This window comes from Cynoglossus semilaevis, chromosome 9 (genome assembly GCF_000523025.1).
Source record: "Cynoglossus semilaevis isolate Cse_v1.0 chromosome 9, Cse_v1.0, whole genome shotgun sequence".
Taxonomy (NCBI): Eukaryota; Metazoa; Chordata; class Actinopteri; order Pleuronectiformes; family Cynoglossidae; genus Cynoglossus; species Cynoglossus semilaevis.
The window spans coordinates 4,083,883-4,103,325 of NC_024315.1; the positions used below are offsets into that span (position 1 = coordinate 4,083,883).

The 19,443-nt window shown below is 42.1% G+C and overlaps 3 protein-coding genes and 1 long non-coding RNA gene across 7 annotated transcripts in view; 3 read left to right on the top strand and 1 right to left on the bottom strand.

Annotated features, from left to right (window-relative positions):
• Nucleotides 1-6,712, top strand: part of man2b1 (mannosidase, alpha, class 2B, member 1) — an 8,926-nt gene extending 2,214 nt beyond the window's left edge. Inside the window, exons 6-21 of the mRNA XM_008316552.3 lie at nt 17-137; nt 767-845; nt 965-1,074; nt 1,413-1,520; nt 1,613-1,729; nt 1,861-2,043; nt 2,178-2,275; nt 2,394-2,514; nt 3,078-3,193; nt 3,623-3,727; nt 3,821-3,908; nt 4,196-4,276; nt 4,365-4,589; nt 4,686-4,835; nt 5,074-5,176; nt 5,961-6,712. Coding sequence (XP_008314774.2) covers nt 17-137; nt 767-845; nt 965-1,074; nt 1,413-1,520; nt 1,613-1,729; nt 1,861-2,043; nt 2,178-2,275; nt 2,394-2,514; nt 3,078-3,193; nt 3,623-3,727; nt 3,821-3,908; nt 4,196-4,276; nt 4,365-4,589; nt 4,686-4,835; nt 5,074-5,176; nt 5,961-6,067 — 1,912 coding nt within the window. The 3' untranslated portion in view covers nt 6,068-6,712. The remainder of the gene's footprint in view (nt 1-16; nt 138-766; nt 846-964; nt 1,075-1,412; nt 1,521-1,612; nt 1,730-1,860; nt 2,044-2,177; nt 2,276-2,393; nt 2,515-3,077; nt 3,194-3,622; nt 3,728-3,820; nt 3,909-4,195; nt 4,277-4,364; nt 4,590-4,685; nt 4,836-5,073; nt 5,177-5,960) is intronic.
• Nucleotides 6,483-16,253, bottom strand: trmt1 (tRNA methyltransferase 1). 2 transcript variants are annotated; one of them, XR_522013.3, is made up of 17 exons: nt 16,073-16,253; nt 15,168-15,557; nt 14,561-14,750; nt 14,230-14,417; nt 14,013-14,128; nt 13,579-13,691; nt 10,289-10,437; nt 10,086-10,169; nt 9,733-9,802; nt 9,414-9,548; nt 8,724-8,809; nt 8,534-8,642; nt 8,375-8,451; nt 8,159-8,278; nt 7,266-7,380; nt 6,952-7,127; nt 6,483-6,813 (listed from the first exon to the last, which is right to left on the bottom strand). XR_522013.3 is itself a non-coding variant. In XM_008316534.3 (16 exons), exons 2-16 carry the CDS (start codon nt 15,548-15,550, stop codon nt 7,053-7,055), a joined length of 2,010 nt encoding a protein of 669 aa, XP_008314756.1. In that variant the 5' UTR covers nt 15,551-15,557; nt 16,073-16,253; the 3' UTR covers nt 6,892-7,052. The 2 variants fall into 2 exon arrangements, 1 of the variants encoding a protein (XP_008314756.1); XM_008316534.3 differs by lacking the exon at nt 6,483-6,813 and having other exon boundaries at nt 6,892-7,127.
• On the top strand, nt 11,096-13,440 carry LOC107989065 (uncharacterized). The gene is made up of 4 exons (XR_001760596.2): nt 11,096-11,342; nt 11,426-11,643; nt 12,548-12,895; nt 12,980-13,440. It is a non-coding gene; the product is annotated as an uncharacterized LOC107989065 (long non-coding RNA).
• Nucleotides 16,254-17,280: 1,027 nt separating the features above from the next.
• nacc1b (nucleus accumbens associated 1, BEN and BTB (POZ) domain containing b) overlaps nt 17,281-19,443 on the top strand; it is a 17,499-nt gene continuing 15,336 nt past the window's right edge. Inside the window, exon 1 of one of the 3 annotated variants that reach the window (XM_017034908.2) lies at nt 17,281-17,775. The gene's annotated coding sequence lies outside the window, so the exon portion shown is untranslated. Of the gene's footprint in view, nt 17,776-18,796; nt 19,167-19,443 lie in introns of those variants that run through there. The other 2 variants (XM_025058451.1, XM_008316530.3) reach the window with 2 other exon arrangements.

Sequence of the window (19,443 nt, forward strand, 5' to 3'; positions counted from 1 at the left end):
TTTTTTTCTAATTTAGGTCTTTGAAGGCAGATGACTTTTTCCCTTATGCAGACAGCGCTCACGATTTCTGGACTGGCTATTTTACCAGTCGACCAGCACTGAAGCGTTATGAGAGGATCAGCAACAGCAACCTGCAGGTACATCAGAAACAACGACATGTTAATTGTTTGTTGACATTTTATTTTTGGGTGCTGGACTTGACCCATTTGTATTTTTATACTGTGTTTTTATCAACATTTTATGCCATCAACTGGATAACTATTTATTTTGTTTGTTTGTTTACAATTTTGTAATGTTTCCATAAATGGTGACACATTTCTAAATACATTTATATGTGGAAGTTGCATTTTTTAACTTGTGAAACTCGGTGTCAACCAGCAGAGGGCAGTGTAGATATTTTGTCTTTGTGAAGCTAAGTGCCTATTGAGATTGATTCAAGAAAATCAATTTATTAAATCCATAGAGCAGCTAAACATGGCGTCATCAAATAAAGATGTGTGGGTTAAAACCTTGTATTTTATTGAAGGTTAATTTAAAGGAATGTTTTATTGCAATTAAAATCATATGTTCTGATGAAATGAAACACCATAACCATTGAGAAATAAAGGGATCGTCTTAGTTTTCTGCAGTGTAGATACAGTAACTTTTTTATTGTAAAAACCTTTGACATTTACGTCTAATTAATCTTCTGATGTCTATTGATTAATTTATTAAACTGACTAATAATGCTCATCTATATAATATAATAACTGTTGGCATGATCTAGACGGGTACCCAGCGGGAGGTGCTCGGCGGCCCCGCCTCCAGGAGCGGACCGTTTGGAAAAGGCGACAGTCAGACACTCAGTGAGTTTATTATATTAATGTTTATTTTGCTTTTTTTCTTTAAATCAAGACAAACAAAAAAGAAAACCATTTTAGTGTTGTACTGTAGTATTGTACCTTTGTCTCCTTGCTGTTGTCAGAGAAAGCCATGGCCGTGGCTCAGCATCACGACGCTGTGTCCGGGACAGAGAAACAACACGTGGCCAACGACTACGCCAGAAGATTGGCTAAAGGCTGGGACAACTGTCAGGTACTTTAGCAGTACTTAGCCTTTATGAGTGTATATTTCTATATCTTATAGTCATGAAAATAATCTTCAACAAAAAATGTGTTCATTCAACGGAGAAGCCAGTTAACATTTTTAATTATCTACATATAATTGCGTATTTAACGGTGGTTCCTGTCATATATTTATTGTCATGTTACTAGTGCATATATATATATTGTATCGCTGTAAATACAAAGGGGGTAAAATAAATATACTGCATTTAAAGTACTACTTCATAAATACTGTACCACAGTCGGTGTAACGGTCAAACTTGGACCTTGTGTCTGTTTCCCTCTGTTTATGTCGTCCATTTATCTCAGGTTCTGGTCAGTAACAGTCTGGCTGCTCTGAGCGGGTCATCGTCCGAGCGCAGCTACTGCGACAACCTCAACATCAGTGTGTGTCCAATCACCGAGTCCAGCAAAAAGGTGGAAAAAAAAAAACTTTAACCCCACCCAGACTGACAGACGAGCGCTCACAGTCCATATCAGTGTTTTAATCATAATTATTTTTTTGTCAGTTCTCAGTCAGCGTGTACAACCCTCTGGCCCGGCCCGTCACCTGGCCCGTCAGGCTGCCTGTAAACGGGAGTGCGTACGTCATCTCTGACGCTAGTGGCAAAGCTGTGGACTGTCAGGTGGGTTGTCAGAGAAACTGTATATGTCACGTCATAGAGAGGTTTCTTTTTAATTAATATGTCAATATATATATGATAGTGTTGCCCTGTACTTTATTGTACTTTACGTTTATCTTATTTTCCTGATCCAGATTGTTCCCGTGTCCAAAGCCACTCAGGACGTGAGGAGGAGTCGAGGCTTTGCTGTCAACGAGCTGGTGTTCCAGGTCCAGGCTCCTCCTCTGGGCTTCAGCACCTACTCTGTGTCCCTGCTGCAGGACGGGCCTCCGAGGACGGCGGTCCAGCACGACGCCCCGACTGTGATCCAGAACAAGGTGTCGACACCGGACTGTTACCATGAAGAATATTTAAAAAAAAAAAAAAAAAATCACACTGAGTGTGAACGGTGTTAGTTCACGTGAATGTCATTCTCTTCTTAGTGTTTGTGTTTTTCTGTCATGAACCACAGTACCTGCGGGTGACCTTTGACCCAGAAACTGGCCTCTTAAGTAGCCTCAGCAACTTGGAGACCAAACAGAGCATCAAGCTGAGACAGAATTTCTACTGGTTTGTGTTTTTCCTGTCTGTCGTCTTAAGTTTTTTTTTAGTATTGCAGTTGCCCTTCTTCAGTTGTTGTTTATTTGTGTTGTGTGTTGTGTGTGTGTGTGTGTGACACTTGATTCAGGTACAACGCCAGTGACGGCAACAACTCTGACAGTATCCAGCCGTCAGGAGCCTATATCTTCAGACCCAACTCGTCCACACCGTTCACCGTCAGCCCCAGAGCCAAGACGGAGACGCTGCAGGTAGAACACAGCCGAAGAGGTCACATTCAGGGTCACGACAGCACTGACACGGTGTCACTGTGACTGTGGGTCCAGGGGAGTTAAATCAGCGGTTCCCAACCTGTTTTTGTACCAAGGACCGGTCGGCCGGTATCAGCCGTTACTGCGGCCTGATAATACCACGCCATCGTTGACGGATTATTATATTTTAAAAATGTAACATCTTTGATACTAAGAGAAGAAAGTCTGAGAGTCTGAATGACCTTTGGACCTGTGTCCCACTGCGACCCGGTACCAAATAACCTATGGACCGGCACCTGTCCCTGGACCAGGGATTGGGAATCCTTTTAGTTAGATCACTGTTTGATTATGTTTTCAGTGTCATTTGTATTGATTTGACTTATGTTTTCAGTGTCATTTGTATTGATTTCATTGTAGTTTCAGTCTAGGTGTCAGTCAAACTAAACCGATGCCCGACTATTGTTTCAGTTTAAAAAAAACAAAACAAATAATTTATGAACTCATTCTTGCCATTCTTGGTTTACAACGCTAAATATGTGTGTGTGTGTGTGTGTGTGTGCTAGACGTCCGTGGTGCAGGAGGTGCGGCAGTGGTTCTCGCCCTGGATTTCTCAGGTGGTTCGTCTCTACGCCGACAGCAGGGCTCTGGAGCTGGAGTGGACCGTGGGACCGCTGCCCATGTGTGGAGTACCGAGTTCTACAGTCACTATTTTTTTTATTTTTTTTTTTATTACAAGATTTTACAAGACCTAGTTTTTTTATCGTCTTCACATCTGTCTGTGTGCTGCTGTAACACAACAACTCTCCCCCAGAGTGGGATTCATTAAGTTTAATCTAATCCAATAAAACCAACGTTTCCTTTAGGCAATAGAACGAGTTCATTAGGAATGAACTATTTTATGAAAATTATTAATTTATTTAGTCACACAGAGATGAAGAACTATTTAAAATAACATGGACAAACTGTATAATCCTGTCCATTTACTTCAATATAAACCTAGAGCTAAAAATGATCATTTATTATTATAATCAGTTTGTCACTAATAGTTAATAATAGCACAAACTAATGCATTTAAGATGGTAAAATAACGACTATCATTTCTTCTCCTCAGTGACAGCCAAGGGAAGGAGGTGATCACCCGTCTGGACACCAGCATTAAAACCTCTGAGTTTTTCTACACGGACTCCAACGGCAGAGAAGTTCTGCAGAGAAGGTAAGATGACGAGCAGGCGGCTGCAGCTGCCCGTCAATCAAAAGTTCAACCGTAGAACGCGCAGAGAAGAACGTTCTTCGTGTTTCCCAACAGAACAAACTTCAGACCCACGTGGAACCTGAGACAGTCGGAGCCCATCGCCGGAAACTACTACCCGGTCAACTCTCGTGCTTTTATTAAGGTACGTGAAGTGTTGGATTATTTCACAGAACCAATATGTTTGTGACATTAATATATTTTAAATTAAGTTTCATCCGTTGTCTTGATTTACTTTCTATTTTCTTCTAAACGGGATTGTTAGTCAAATATACAGTATATTGACTGGCAGGATATATAATAACCAGCGGAGTACTTGAATTTAAGTAGTTAAAGTAACCAGCGGAGTACTTGAATTTAAGTACCGGTAGTTGTTTAAATTCCTGCTTAGCCTTCACTCTTAATGTTCTGCTAATTGTTAATTGTCTTTAGGACGACGAGGATCAGCTCACGGTGGTGACTGATCGCTCTCAGGGAGGAGGAAGCATCCACAACGGCTCTTTGGAACTCATGGTACAAAAAAAAAAACATTTTAATGTTTGTAAACAAACACAGACACACCAACCTAACCCTAACCCTAACCTTGGCTCCTCCCCCTCAGCTCCATCGGCGTCTTTTGTACGATGATGTGCGTGGCGTGGCGGAGCCTCTCAACGAGACCTCGGAAATCTTCCCCGAGGGCCTGGTAGTCCGTGGTCGCCTCCTGCTACTGCTCGACCGCCCTTCTGTTGCTGCGGATGCTCATCGCCCCCTGGCACAGGAGGTGGTACTGCAGCCTCTGCTAACATTTATGAAAGGAGAGCTGAGCCCCGGCACCAGACTGGAGGTGAGTTTGGATAAAAAAAAAATAGGAAGTCTTTGTTTGTTTTTGTATCTGAATCACAGTTTTATTTATTTTTGCCTTTGGTCAAATTGTGTTTAGTTCTCAGGTCTTCAGGCTGCACTGCCCCCTGCTGTCCACCTCCTGACACTGACACAGTGGGATGCTGATTCGGTGCTGCTGAGACTGGAGCATCAGTTCCAGAGCTGGGAGAGTAAAGTGCACTCACAGCCAGTGACTGTCAACCTGCAGGTCAGAGGGAACTAACTAAGAGCACAAAAAAATAAAAAAAATACCATAAATAAATAGATGAAAAGTTCGGAGGGAACTAACTAAGAGCACAAAAAAAATAAAAAAAAACTACCATAAATAAATAGATGAAAAGTTCATTTGACATTTTAATTTTATGGTAAAGCTTAGGTTTTTTTGTTTTTCTTTTTTGATTTGGTAAAGCTAAGGTTTTTTTTTTTTTTTTGATTTCCCGGTGTAGAAGCTGTTTTCAACTCTGGAGGTGCTGGGCATGTCTGAGCTGAACCTGTCGGCCAATCAGTGGAAAGATGAGATGATACGTTTGGCTTGGAGCCCACAGTCAGGTACACACACACACACACACACACACCACTGTGTCACACTTTTAGAAAAAAAACTATACAACAAATAATCATTACATGAAAATCTTAGTGATACATTTTTACTGTTTTGGTCGACAGTCTGAAAACGTGACATGTACGAGGTGGGCCACACACACACACTCAGCAGATTATTGGTTCCTCCGACTTATGTAACGTCATCAACTGTAAAAGTTTAAGTGACGCTCAGCAAATTATGCCGCTCTTGTCAGGAGATAAAAACGATCTGGAGCACTTTTACAACTTCTAGACGTTGCAGGGCGGGAAGGAACAAAAAAAAAAAAAAAAAAGAATCTGTACTTTACAAACGCATCAACACTTATTATAGGATTAGCTGCGGGCTCTTTGATTGGTCGTCGCCGGCCTCCTGCTCCTTCCCCTGATGGAACATTTAACCTCCAGCTACAAGGGTCAAATTAATTTCAGCGTTGAACGGGAACAACCTTTTATTCTGCACCGATGACACTCGCTGCTCCGTTACAGCTGACTCAGCTCTGCACGTTCTCTCTCTGCAGGGTCTAATTAAATGGGTGAAGTGATATAATGAGTCATAAACACTTTGTTTTGGCTGGTGGCTGTGAAACAGTAAACTACAGGATATTTTTAACAAGGTCTTTTCTTTTTTTATTATTGTAAAAGATCTCTGTGGGTTTTTTTTTTTTTAACCTTCAACTCTCACTGTTGGCTCTCAGTTTGTGGCCATTTGTAGAAACCATGTGACGGTCGTTTTTTTTTTGTTTTTTTTCAGAGGAGGGGCCTCCACTGCTGAAGTCATTCCAAGATCCCTCCACCTGGGAGGTGACCCTAAGACCCATGGAGATCAGGACGTTCCTGCTCAGAGTCAGCCTCAGATAAATAAGTTCATCTTAAAAAAGAAAGTCGTCCTGGTCGATATGAAGAAACCAAACGAGGACGGTCGTTTGTTCCACTTGAAGAAATCATCTGTCTGCCTTCACACGCCACAAAGTCGGATCTTTACTCTTTTCTCTGAAGCTGGATTTTATTGCAGTCATTTATCTCAGGATTTTTGGTCCAAATTCTACAACTTGTGTCAGAGTGATAATTCTGGGTGCTCTCATATACTTCAACTTTTGTCTGTAGTACTCGGAACTTTTTTTTTTTTTCTTGATCACAGTGGCTGCCTATATTTTTCATCTTCTATTGTACAATTCACAAGAAGCACAATGCACATTTCCAAAAAGTATTTTCATTGTTCTAAAATTCTCATGTTTAGATTTTCTTTAAAATCTTTTTTTTATATATATATATAAACAACCGTGCCTGGACTTTCGTGCTGGTTTGAAGAGTTTTGGAGGAGGACGTTGAGACGTGGTTTGTCACGATCGTCTCTTACAAAGTTTAGATCGGGTTTCTTCCTGTATCACTGCACACGGTCCCAGGTGAGTGCAATAAGAAAATCATTTTCTACTAATGCCAATGTGACAAACGCTTTTTGTACTGATTGTGCAGCGTCTCCAAATTAAAACTCGTGATTCGTAAGTGTTCAGTGACTGTTGATCACTTGTCTTTGAGTAGATGTTGTGTGTTCAAACCTGCCTCATGATGTAAAGATGCTGAGATTTTTCATTTCAGACGATCGTCTAAAACAAGATCAGACATGAGCAGATCAGAGGGAAAGATGAAGTAGGTTTGTGGTCGGGAAAAGAAAGACATTTAAATCACAGCAAGGAATTTATTTGTGAAAAAAAAAACTAAAATAAAATATAACAGTCGTTTACCTCTGGAAACAACTGCAGCCTGCTATCCTCACTGTGATCAGGCTGCATTGACCATTTAAAAGTCCAGAAAAATATATAATTAAAAAAACAAATCTGTAGGTTTACTCCGTCTTCTCTTCAGTTGTCTGCTCTGACTTGTGAGAGTAGCGACAGTCGTCTCCGTGTGTACATGTTCCCTGAAAAACAAAAAGAAAAAAAATTTACCAGCCTGGTTTCTGACCTTTCTATTTTTTTTTAATAACCAGACGGCCTCGGCACATGTAAGTACCACTGAGTTGTTTAATTCATTTGTGACCACTGCAGCCGACACTGACCTGTTTGAATCTCTTGCAGGGAAAGTCCTTGAGCTGAGCAGAGTCTGTGACCTGGCTCTTCCTCTTGTTCTGGAACTTCTTCCTCTTGTCCTGCAGGTCTGTGGCGATGCCCCCACTGGAGGAAGAAAAGATAGACAAGATACAATGAGACACGCTAGTGGGGGTTTTTTTCTCTCCAATATAAACAGTAGCAGGTAACCATAGCAACATCAAATTGACATTTAAATAAAATTATTTGGATCTTTTGCATGCCTTCTATATGAAATATACACCAGCGAAAAATATACCCAGTAGGTGGCAGTGATGTGGCTCACAAGAGTCAGATCTGCCAGTAAAGCTCAAAGAAGAAGCAAGGCTAACGGTGTTAGCAGAGTTAGCCTGAGCCAGCAGTGAGACTGTACTGATTACTGATCACATCAAAAGGCTGCATGACAGGCCAGCGCTAACACTATGTACATGGATGCTACTGAAAAAACTGCCACTACGCCAGATGTTAGCATGCCACTAGCATGCTAGGTGCTAAATGCTGGTAATCATCCAAATAGTGGATGGATGCTACTGAAAAAACTGCCACTAGGCCAGATGTTAGCATGCCAGTAATCATCCAAATAGTGTGTTTATACATAACAGCCACTTTACTGAGATGTTTGGACAAAGATCAAATGTGTGCTTAGCGCCACCTACAGGCCAGGTTAGGGCCAGCGTACGTGCTAAACACTGTTGAAATAGGCTACCATGACGATTCATCTGAAGAACAAAATGTATCTTTAAGAAAATGTACCATCATCATCATCATCATCATCACAATCACAGTTGACTTTTAAAACTATTGGATCACAATTTAAACCAAACTGCCTTCTCTCTCAGCGTGCGTGCGCGTGTTTTGTAATTACCAAGCTTTGGCCCTAGCTTTGGGCCCCCAGTACGCCTGAGGATTCTCCTGGAATCGCGTCAGGTGGCGTTTCCGTGACTGAGGGTTGGCGTCGTTCCTCACAGTGAAGCAGGCCTCCAGCCTTCATTCAAACACAAAGGTAAGGACTCGGTGAACATGTAAAAACGATGGATGAAAATCGATGTGTGTTGGTTAACACGACTCTTCCGACTCTCACTTGGCCTCAGTGGAGAGGATTCTGAAAGCAGGGCTGGTCTCTGAGAGCTTCTCTCTCCTCACAGGATTCACCTTTTCCTGTGGCGACCAGAGAGTGAAGACTGTCATTGATGAATGGATTTATTTAAAAATAAAAACATTAAATCTTTTCTATCTTTACCCAACATCTCATGATGTCCCAGATGACACTGGGGGGAGCGTCTGTTTTTATGGCGTTCTTACAGGCGTGGGTGAGAGAAACTCTGTAACCTGCATGAAGGAGGGCTGACCTGCAGCGAGGGAATAAAATGAGCAGTTAGCACAGCATCATGACAGTCTCTGTGTGTGTGTGTGTGTGTGTGTGTGTGTACCTGAACTGGAGCAGGGGCGGAGTGTTGCAGTGTATGGTGCTGCTCAGACCGTCCACAGTGTAATAAAAAGGAACATCTTCCAGCTCCTGGAACAGACAACAGGGGTGGGTATAAACAACAACAACAGCGGCAACAGCAGCTGAGGTAATGCTGTCATGTTTGGAAAAAATTTCTTGTTCTATCTTTAGAACAGCTGAGGTAATGCTGTCATGTTTGGAAAAAATTTCTTGTTCTATCTTTTGAAATTCATACTCAAATACAGTCGTCGCTGTATCGCGGTTCGGCTGTCGCGCCTTCACCGCATCGCGGGTTTTTTAATTTTAAATGTATTCTTGTAATACGGATTTTTCGCTCTATCGGGATCTTTTGCAGTACATAAAAAAATCGTAATAAAATAAGCATTTTCTAGCCTAAGAAAAAAAAAACTTTAAAAAAAAAATACAGAGTATTACAAGAAATAACGTGTACGTACGGGTAAACGACATTTGTAAAAGTTTTGCTTTTTGCAATATTTCATGCCCTACAATGCCTTCTAAAGGGTTCATAAAGGGTTAATATATACGTAAATAACTATCGCGTCTCTACTTCGCAGTTTTTCACATATCGCGGGCGGTCTTGGAACGTAACCTCTGTAACAGACGAGGGACCACTCTACTGTGTTTGTATACTGTGTGAATACCAAACTCGTACCTCCGTCACCATGCTGAGCATGCCCTCGATACGTTTGGTCGTCCCAAATCTGGAGGGGTTCCCCGACACAGCTGACAGAACCTTATGGACAAATGAGGAGTCGTGGATAGGCTCCGCCCACAGGGGACCGCCCAGCTGGAGAGAAAGAGGAGGAGTTTGTTCAAACATTGAACAACAACGTGGTTCAAACTGCTCCGTTTCCATTAACCTCATTTTTAAACATCTGTGACTGAAGTTGTATTTGATTAGGCAAAAAAAAGAAAAGGTAATCAATATTTTTTTTAATTAAGCACTGACTAAATATATGTGTGTCACTGACCTGATGTCTCTGTCCACAGTGCTCACACTCCCGTCCAACTGGAGGTCCAGTGGCAGCAGAATACTTCATACTGAAATCACAAACACCAAGAAGTACTGTGGCACCGTCTTCTCAAGTGAGTACTTGGAGTACATATATTTGTATTTAAAACAAAATACTGTATACCAACAAAATCTGTTTGTCTTTCTTCGTTTTTGCAGCAACAACATTACATCACTGTCTTTCTTTATCCTGGTAGTCTGAGCAGATACGACTTATTCATTTTATTACTTGAAAATTTGGTGAGTGAAAACTCAGTACAGGTTTCATTGTATCTTCACTGTCCGTCTTTTTTAAACGGTTGTAGAACTTACTTTTTCCCATTGTCGATTCTCTTGCCCATGCTCTGTAAATGGAAGGAGCCACAGCCCACACAGTTGTAGACGAGCGCCTGTTTATTGTATTTGATTAGGCAGAGAGAGAGAGAGAGAGAGAAAGAGAGAGAGAGATTTAAAAATGCTGATTTTACATTTTACATCAAACATTAATAATGCTTGAGAAAAAAGTTCTGAAGTACCTGGCTGAGTTTTTGACTTTGGCCTGTCCCGTAAAGACTCGTACGAAAACTCTGATGTAGAAGTCCACGCTGACCGACAGCAGTGGTTGGATGTAGCGCTGGTAGACCGCAGCTCTCTGGTCCAAACTGTGGAGGATGATACGCAGAGCCTGTACACGGGAGAAATATTTTTATAATAATACTGTGTATAATGGAACCTCCTAAAATATATATATATTTAACACAGATGTATAAATACATACTCTCCTTGTTTATTTTGAATCACAATAGCGCACAATTACTGGTCACAGGAAGTTATGCTAAATTAGCTTAGCTCAGTTTAGCCTTGGAGGAGATGGACTCTAAAACTCTAGAACTCTAAATAAAAACCTTTGAGTCAGGAATATACATTTTAACTGTTTTTATTTTGGTGGTTAATGTTTCAGAGGGGGTGTACAGCACCGTAGGAAAAAAAAAAAAAATTTAGCACAGAAATTGCATTTCTCTACGCAGTGAAAAATCTGTAGTACACCAAGCTGAATGTACTTAGAAAAATAAATGTAAAACACTGTTCTGTGAATGTGATAAAAAAACACCCTGCAGTCTGTTTGAAAAGGAGTATATTTGTGTTTGTGTACTGTAGTACAGGGTCCATTTACTGTAAATGAGTTTACTTCAGGTAGTATTCACATCGTGACATCACTCCCTAATATGTTCAGGTAGTATTCACATCGTGACATCATTTCATCAGATTTCATTATCCTTTACCCCCCTCCACCGCCCGCTCCTCTCCCTCTTCTAAAACCTGGTCTCAAGTGTGAAGACTTTCTGACGACGTGGATCTAATGACATCATCAAAGTTCAAAGGACAAACGCTAGGTCCTAATACAACATCAGTGAATTCAGAGAGGAAACCACAGAGAGACGGTGATGCAACATTTTAAATGATTGTAGCAGGTTAACACTCAGACCTGGTACTGTTAGTATAAACCAGACCTTTGGTTTCGCACGGGAAGGGAAACACCTTGATCTGAAATGAACGCCAGAGGAGACGGGCGACACATTGGGAAAAATAGTAAGTATCTAACGGCATCATGTGAGTCACTGTCTGCTCTGTGATTTCTGTTCAACTCCCGTCTACTTCTGTCTGATTCGCAGGTCCTTGTTGGTTCATTTTGCCCATAGGAGATTTGCCAGCAGCGAATCAGCTGACCAACAGGCAGATCGCCACCTTGGACTATTTTGTGCAACTGGGAAGAAACGACAATGAGCTCAGGCAAATACGGATGTTTTTGCACGACATCAGTCAGCTGAGAATGTTACGGGAACTTCACCGTCTGCAGCAGGACTAAAGGCCGCGCCGAGGCTCGTACACGGTGAGTAACGACTCCAGTGACTTGTAGTGATTGTGCAAACGTACGTATGTGGATATCTGCTGTTTTCTGGCTCCACACTGATATTCCCACAGAGGAGAAAATACTCAGAACAGCAGGTCTTTAATCGTTCATAATGATGCAATTACAATTTTAAATTGATACATGCTCAGAACAGCAGGTCTTTAATCGTTCAATTTTAAATTGATACATTTTAGATCAACAAAATAGAGAAAAATAACTTATTGACTTAAGTTAAAGCTTTGGCAATATGGCAGAAAACTCACTTCTGAGTTTTCAGACTGAGTCGATGTAAGATACACATCTACGTCAGTATTTTATAGTAATTGTCAGACTGTGGTGTCACTGTTGAACCACAGACCCCTGTCTTTTTTTTAAGTTATAGGACGCCGTATGTGGCAGTAGCAACCATGTGACCTGCATCGGAAAATAATACATGTTGTAGTTTATGTATTTTTCCACATAGTCACCCATCAGCAGGGCCAGGACCAAAAACGGCACAGTTTCCTTTACGTTTCATATATGACTGATGGTACAAACGTACGTATCCTAATGATCTTTGCCGTTGTTATCGGCCTCCATCTCATCCACATCTCTGCGTTAGGTTTGGAGATGGATAAAGACGCATATTTAAAGACAGAAAATCAATTTTCAACTGGCGAGTTTTTTCACCCCAACCAATGCTTTGACCATTTGTTAAAGACAGAGAGAAATATAAATAAAAACGATCTGAATCACTGACGTGTCCATGTTATTCTTTATATAATAATGACATGTCAGAAGCCTTTCTTCTTTAAATTTTATTTTCTTTTAATTTGAATTTTTTTTTCCAATCATGTCATGAAAAGTGAGAAGAATCCCTTTTATGTTCCTTTGTCCTAAATAGGCTGTGATGACATCACATGACACTATGACATCACAGAAGATCAAAGGACTAAGACTTCATATTTTATCATGTCAAAAACACCTCCACTAGGGGGAGCCCACCACCATTAGACAGGAAGCAGGAAGGAAGGGAAACAGAAGGAATGAGTAATAAATTAAACAGAAGGCAATAATGAAACACCGCTGCTGCCAACTGTGGGTCAAGTCCACTGTTTACCAACAAACTGACCGACCAACTGACCAACCGAGGAGGTAAAAGAGGGGGGAGCTGACAAGTTACAGAGTTACACTTTAGCAGCTCTGCTCAATATGAATCCATACGGCGACGGACGACACAACGCAAGAAACAGTTAAGTATTTGGTTTGATATTTTAAGATGCCTCTATTTCAGAGAGTCAATAACAGAGGAGTAATGGTAACCTTTGACCTGCAGGTCCACGTTGGTACATTTTACCCAGAGGTAATTTGCCACCAGCTAATCAATTAACCAATGTGCAGATCGCGATATTGGACTACAACGTACAAATGGGGAGAACTGATCAACAAATCCGAGAAATGAGGACATTTCTCCAAAATCTGACTCAACAGAGGGCGGAGCTGCGACTTTACCGTCTGCAGCATCTGCAACGGAACTGGAGGATTTGACCAGGCTGATTATAACAAGCTGGCATTTAGGATGAGGAACCTCAACACTGATGCGATTGCGTGAGCCAAAAAGATCGGTTCTGCACAGACCAGGGACGTAAACGGTGAGGTGGGGGGGTTAAAGGATCATCTATCTTTAAAAGTCAACTGATACGAGCTCTCTTAAAAACCATCCATGGGCTGAAGAAATTATTAGCGATGTAATGTTTTACAGTTTCATGTCATAATAAAATCATAATATTTTGGACAATATGTTCCAAAAGGTAATGAAATGTAGATTTTTTAAAGATGCTATTAAAAAAATGAACATATTTCCATTTGTTAAAATCATCAATATTATGCTGCGTGTGTGTGCGTGCGTGTGTGTGATTTTCTACACTTCCTCACCATCTCATGACAGTACTTTGACTTGATGGAGACAGAGCCGTACTTGCTGTAGCAGGTCTCCCCCCTCTTCCCAGCCATGACTGCCATGTCTGTACACGTGATACACAGAAGTCCTGTCACAGAGAGAGAGAAGAGAACAGTGGAATATTTGAGAAACATTTTTTCTGTTAGTATCACCTTACAAAAACGTGTTTCATCAGTTCCTGTTGGAACAGCCAACCTGATGTCATTACAGTTTATATTTAAGTGCAGGAACCACTAGGGACAGATTGGATTTCACCTTGAGTTACATTTTAATCAGTGGATTTAGATTTTATAAGGTGAGGGAGGTGGCGTCAATAAATGACAAACACTGTTCGGCTCTGCAGGCTGAGCAGGATTGGATTTTGTAAAATACCTGTAGCAGTATTTTATGACATCACCAAAAACCTCACCTCCTTCACTGACAGCCTGCACGGCAGCATCTAGAAAACAGGACGGGCTACCATAGGGATCCAGATCAATTACGTCATAGCGGTCCTTCTTCCCCCGCATCTCGTACATCAGCAAACTAGGATTAAAAAAAGACAAAGAGACAAACAATGAGATACAAACAGAAATAATATCTGAAGCAGATAAATAACAGCAGCAGAGCTCACTGAGCCATCACACCTGGCGTCTTTGCAGCTAGCTTCCAGCAGGTGGCTGACTCTGTTGTACTGGGCGTTCCGAGCGATCAGAGCCGCGGCCTTGTGGGAGAAATCGTTAGCGGTGATGCTCTTCAGACCAGGGACTTCCAGGGCAAAACGCACAGAGCGCAAACCAGATGCTGCCAACCCCTCCAGTACACGGAGACCAGTCTGAAATTAAAAAAAATGATGAAGTTTTGAACTTTATTTTTACGACAACTTCTTGTCAAGTTCTTCGACAACAATTGTAAAAAATTGACATATGTCCTGTATCAAAGACGGATGGTCAAGACAACAGCAACGGTCCCACGTACGTCACACTTCTCCCCCACTGTCGCAGTAACCGCCGGCTCCTCTGCTCCGTTTTCCTCCTCCATCTGTGAATCAGCCTCGTTCTTCTCCTCCGACAGGGAGACCACCACCTTCTCCTTTTCTCCAGGAACCACCAGCTTCACCCCACGCTGAGCAAGCACATCTCTGGCAAACTCCGTGATCACGGCACAACTAGGTAGGAAAAAAAAGAGCTTCATTTGTCATCGAATGTGTCCTCCTTCAAACCACTGTAGGAGTATGAGATTGATTAAATGAGCTGCAATGCTGCCATCTAGTGACTCACTTTAACATACAGCTGTTTTTCCCCACACTATTTTTAGGGCACTCATCATTTGGCGAAACCCTGACATAGTGTTATTGGGTTTTCATTATCAGAGGAAAAAACTATTCTTTTCTATTCTTTCAGATAGTACATAGTTATGCTAATATCAACCGTTAAAACGGTCGGCCGATATTATCGGACATCCTTCGTAATACGTAATACTTGTGGTTTACATCTTTTGAAGCTTCCTTTTGTTGTTTCCCTATAGATTCTGTACTTGCCAATCACTATTCTTCCTTAGAAAAAATGAAGCGACGCCGACTTACGTCAAATCCCTGTTAAACTCTTGCACCGGGTTGTAAAACACCTCATTTGCATTGGGGTATAAGATGTTCGCCCTGCCCTCCTTGACAACCGTCTCTCCTGGTAAAAGACCCACAGCAGGCATCTCCGTGTTAACATTTGGCGCTTGTGCTGCAGCTGGACTCTGGAGGTCAGCCGACACTTCAGTGAATGTGGGCAGAGGGCTGGACGTAGTGTTGGTCACTTCTGTGTCCTTGGGCTCCATTGACGTTAATGTCCTGCTAAAAACAGTGGCAGCAGATGAACCTAAGTTCCACCACGGTTTCTTTGCAGAAGCAAACGTGCAGGTGTGACGCAGTGGGTAGTGGATGATGAGAGAGAAAAGACGTGATGACCACAACAGCATCAACAGCCTAAAAAGAGAAGAAGAAAAAAACACTATTAAAATAGTCCACCAAGGGGTTTAAGTCAGTCTTGAACATTTACAATTTATATTTTTAACACAAAAGACAATGACCAAAAATATGTAGTTGACCAATTTATATTTTTAACACAAAAGACAATTACCATAAATATGTTATTGCCATATACAATTACCATGTATATGTTATTGGTATATGTAATATACCAAAAAATAAAAACGTTTACTTATTTATTTTACTTTCAATTGAAGCAATATTATGAGCTTGTTAAAAGCAGAGGGGAATGTAAAGAACTTTAGGCAGACGGGGGAAAATAACTTATTTTGGAAATATTCTCAGTCCTTATTATCCTTAGCAGTCATTAATTGGTTTGAGTCATTATTGTAGCTAATTATGTTGTGTCAAACACGCAGTTGATGCCGGAGGTTGATTCTGCCACGGAATTACATCGTGTCAGCAGATATGATAAATGAACAAAACAAACATAAACATATATATTCTTTTACCTTTAGCTCTTAGCCGCTGCAGTGAAAATAAATTGTAGAAAGCCCGTAAACTGTCGCAGTTTCTTAAAATCAGCTGTGACTGCTTCTGCGCAGAGTTCCCTCACGTTAGTTCAAGGGAGCAGCCATGTTTTCTAGCGCGTCCCTACGGAAGCCTGCGCGACCAACGCTAAAGCGCGAAGCTTGTCCCTGCGCTCCCCTTCTCCACCCCGCCCCTACCGGCGAGGCCGTCTCAGTTCAGGGAACACGGTGTAACGTGAGGACACACCAGGGTCAATCGGTGTGCGGTTTGTTCTGCTGCATCACATGTAGCAGCGAGTGGAGAGCACGGAATGAATAATCTAATGTAATCTCGCCTCACACTCGCACTCGCCTGCTGTCGAGCGAGGTTAGACGAAGCACAAAGACTTCAACACGTACCAGATAAACCCGTTAATTTGCACACCGTTACTCACAGTGAATAATATACATCCTTATCTGGGAATAGGCGACACAGCTCATCATATTCAGGTTTAAATTTAACCCTTTTTGGCTAATGATTTTGATCACTATTTCGGTAAACCTTCTGGGTGGAAGACCTTTCTTTGGAGCAGCGTTTTTTATCGTGTTTTATAAAGAATATTGTCATGTTTACACTATTAATCCCTTCCATATTCATCCAAGACGATACCGTTTACATTTAAGAACCCCTTATATTTATTAGTGTCGTTTATTATTTCCGAATCGTCCATTAACTTTGTATTTGTCAACTTTTAGGATTGCGCCTCACTGGTGGCAACCTGTAACAGCAGCTCTTTAGCTTCAACTTTTATTTTCTCCTCACACGTCGTCTCTGCTGCAGTGACATGCGCATTTCAAAAAGACAAAAAAAAAATTACATTAATTTTATTGTAATTGCTTATATTTCCATATTTCATCTCGACTTTAAGTTCCTTCCCTCGTGACAACCCACTTTTCAAACTGCGCTTTGCTGTTTATTCATCAGAGATTGTTATTGTTTTGATCTGTTTATCAGGGACTTGTTTTGCTTTAAAAACGGGCCTTTGCTGAGTATATTTACATAGTTTCTGGTACTGTTGGTGCGTGGTCCCAGCTGCGTGGTGGAAACAGTCCCGCTGTCTGCCCGTGTGCTCGTCTGTCTGTTTACATTAGAAACCAGACAGTAGTCGGCCGTCGTCAATAAACTGCAACATCTGTAATCACCTTGTTGTATTTGGTGTTGTGCAGCCAGAGTGAGTGGCTTTGACTGTGAGGTGTGTGGACTAGACAGATACAGCGCCGTGAATCCACACCGTGCACACCACCCTAAACATCTGGATGGGGGCGCTGTGACAATGAATGCCCAGAGAGCGTGGCGCTATACATCTGACACAGGAGAATTATAGAGTTAATAGAATTTGGCATGACAGTGAGAGAGAGTGGCGGGGAGCGGCAGAGCCGTGCTGCCTGGGTGCAGTCTCATCCTGTTTAGCATTCACTGTGCGCAGCGCCTGGAGGCCCCGGAGCTGCTGCTGCTGCTGTTGCTGTTGCTGTTGCTGCTGCTGCTGCTGCTGTTGAGCTCACCTGCGCGGCTCTGTCTAGACTTTCACACAGCGGAATAGAACCACCATCCGCCGCGTACAGGCCAGGAGAGGGGGAGTCGTCGGCTCCACCAACACCAGCACCTTCACTACTGCCGCCGCCGCCCAGAGGGAGAAGACACCCCGGTGAGCACAGAGAGGGGGAGCGGAGGGGTGGGGTGGGGGGTGAGTGGGTGGACTTCAGTGGGTGGGGCTCAGACAGCGGGGTCGGCTGGGGACGCTGTCTGTCTACCTGCATGCAGCGCTGCGTGGGCTCACAGTCAGTCAGTGCGTTACCGGAGCGAATGTAATCACATTACTTCAGTTTTTAATACCTGAACACTGATAGTATTCGTAACAGTGAATAAGAAGTGTTGACCTCTAACAAAGTATTGCAGTAGACAGTACATATGAATACTACAGTACTAGATAATACTGTAATCAATAATGTACTATATAATATATTAATAATAAGTAGCAGTGATTTAATATTAACGATAATACACTATGCACTATTTCTACGATGGTGTTTTCAAAAACCCATATGATAATATATGTTAATGTACACACTAATATATTATTCATAACAGAAATATACGCATTTGCACAAAGTTCAAATCCCCTGTGGATTAAGGATAAATTCAATTTGTAGTTAGATTTGTTGTCAATGTGGGTGCAGTAGAAGTAAAAGACTGAATGACTGAATACATTAAAAAATACTATACTTGTATATGTACTCTATAACTCTAGTATAATGTGTGGATACACGTGTTTTTGCTAAAGGACTGTGGTCATTATGATAAATCTGCATTTTTATTCTTCAAAACGGATTTCCCCAACTGTTTCAGGAAATTAGAAAACAAAAACAAGATTTTTTTTAAAATACTTATTTACGAACACATTTACTGCTGTCTTCACTTCTCATCTTCATACATCGTACGTACAATGACCATAACATTTAATTCGCTGTTACTGTCATCACTATCACCTACTGTTATCTCCCCCAACAAACCTCACTTAATATATATAAGAATAATAATGAACTATTGTACTACTGTAGTGCACTGTCTACCTGTTCATCTGTCTGTCTGTCGATCGGTAGCTCTGCGATCTATCTTCAACCCCTGGGAGATTCCAAAAAAGAGTCCCCGCTCGCTCGATAGCTCTGCGCTCTTATCGCATGCATGTGCGCGCGTTGGTCCGTGCGCGTACGTTCTACCTCTCACACATACACACACACGTGTTAGGTATGTATGTGTATGCAAGGACTGTGCGCGTTCTTCGGCTGTTGTTGGTTCACGGCGTACAGTCACAATGAATGGCTGCCTGTGACCAGGCGGAGGGAGACTGTGGACCGCTCACTTCTTCTACTGCTCCACTGAATCACTTTCCAGCGGAACGAACCCGCACAGCCAGGCCGAGGAGGGGTGAGTTGAGCGCCGTGGGTCACCGAGGACAACCGTGTGGGACTCGGCTCGGTGCGACGCGAGGGGTCGCCGGTTGTTGTCCAAGCCGTGCCCCAAACTGTTTGTCTTTGGGTAAATGTGTGTGTGTGTGTGTGTACGACAAATTGTATTTTTCTTCACCGCATTGTTTGGAAATGTTAGGGATTCGGCTTTTTTTATTATTATTATTTTTATTTTTTTTTATTGTTGTTAATGGAGGGAGGTGGTAAAGTTCTGCTCGCTGTTGTGGGGGATGGGCTGACGACGGGCACAAACCAAACTTTAACCACTTCACCGGTTTCACTCAGTCGTTGCGGCGGGCTGTGCCTCCCTTGCGGCCGGGCAGGGGTCGTCGGAAGCGGCGGGAGAT

Bases quoted from the DNA above. Each gene is read 5' to 3' on its own strand.
- trmt1 (XM_008316534.3), bottom strand. From the start codon at position 15,550: ATGCTGTTGTGGTCATCACGTCTTTTCTCTCTCATCATCCACTACCCA. The intron at 10,438-13,578 runs GTGAGGAAGTGT...TCCCGTGTACAG, and splicing joins CAAAGTACTGTCATGAGATG to GCTCTGCGTATCATCCTCCA. The intron at 7,381-8,158 runs GTAATTACAAAA...TTCTTCCTCCAG, and splicing joins AAAGCTAGGGCCAAAGCTTG to TGGGGGCATCGCCACAGACC.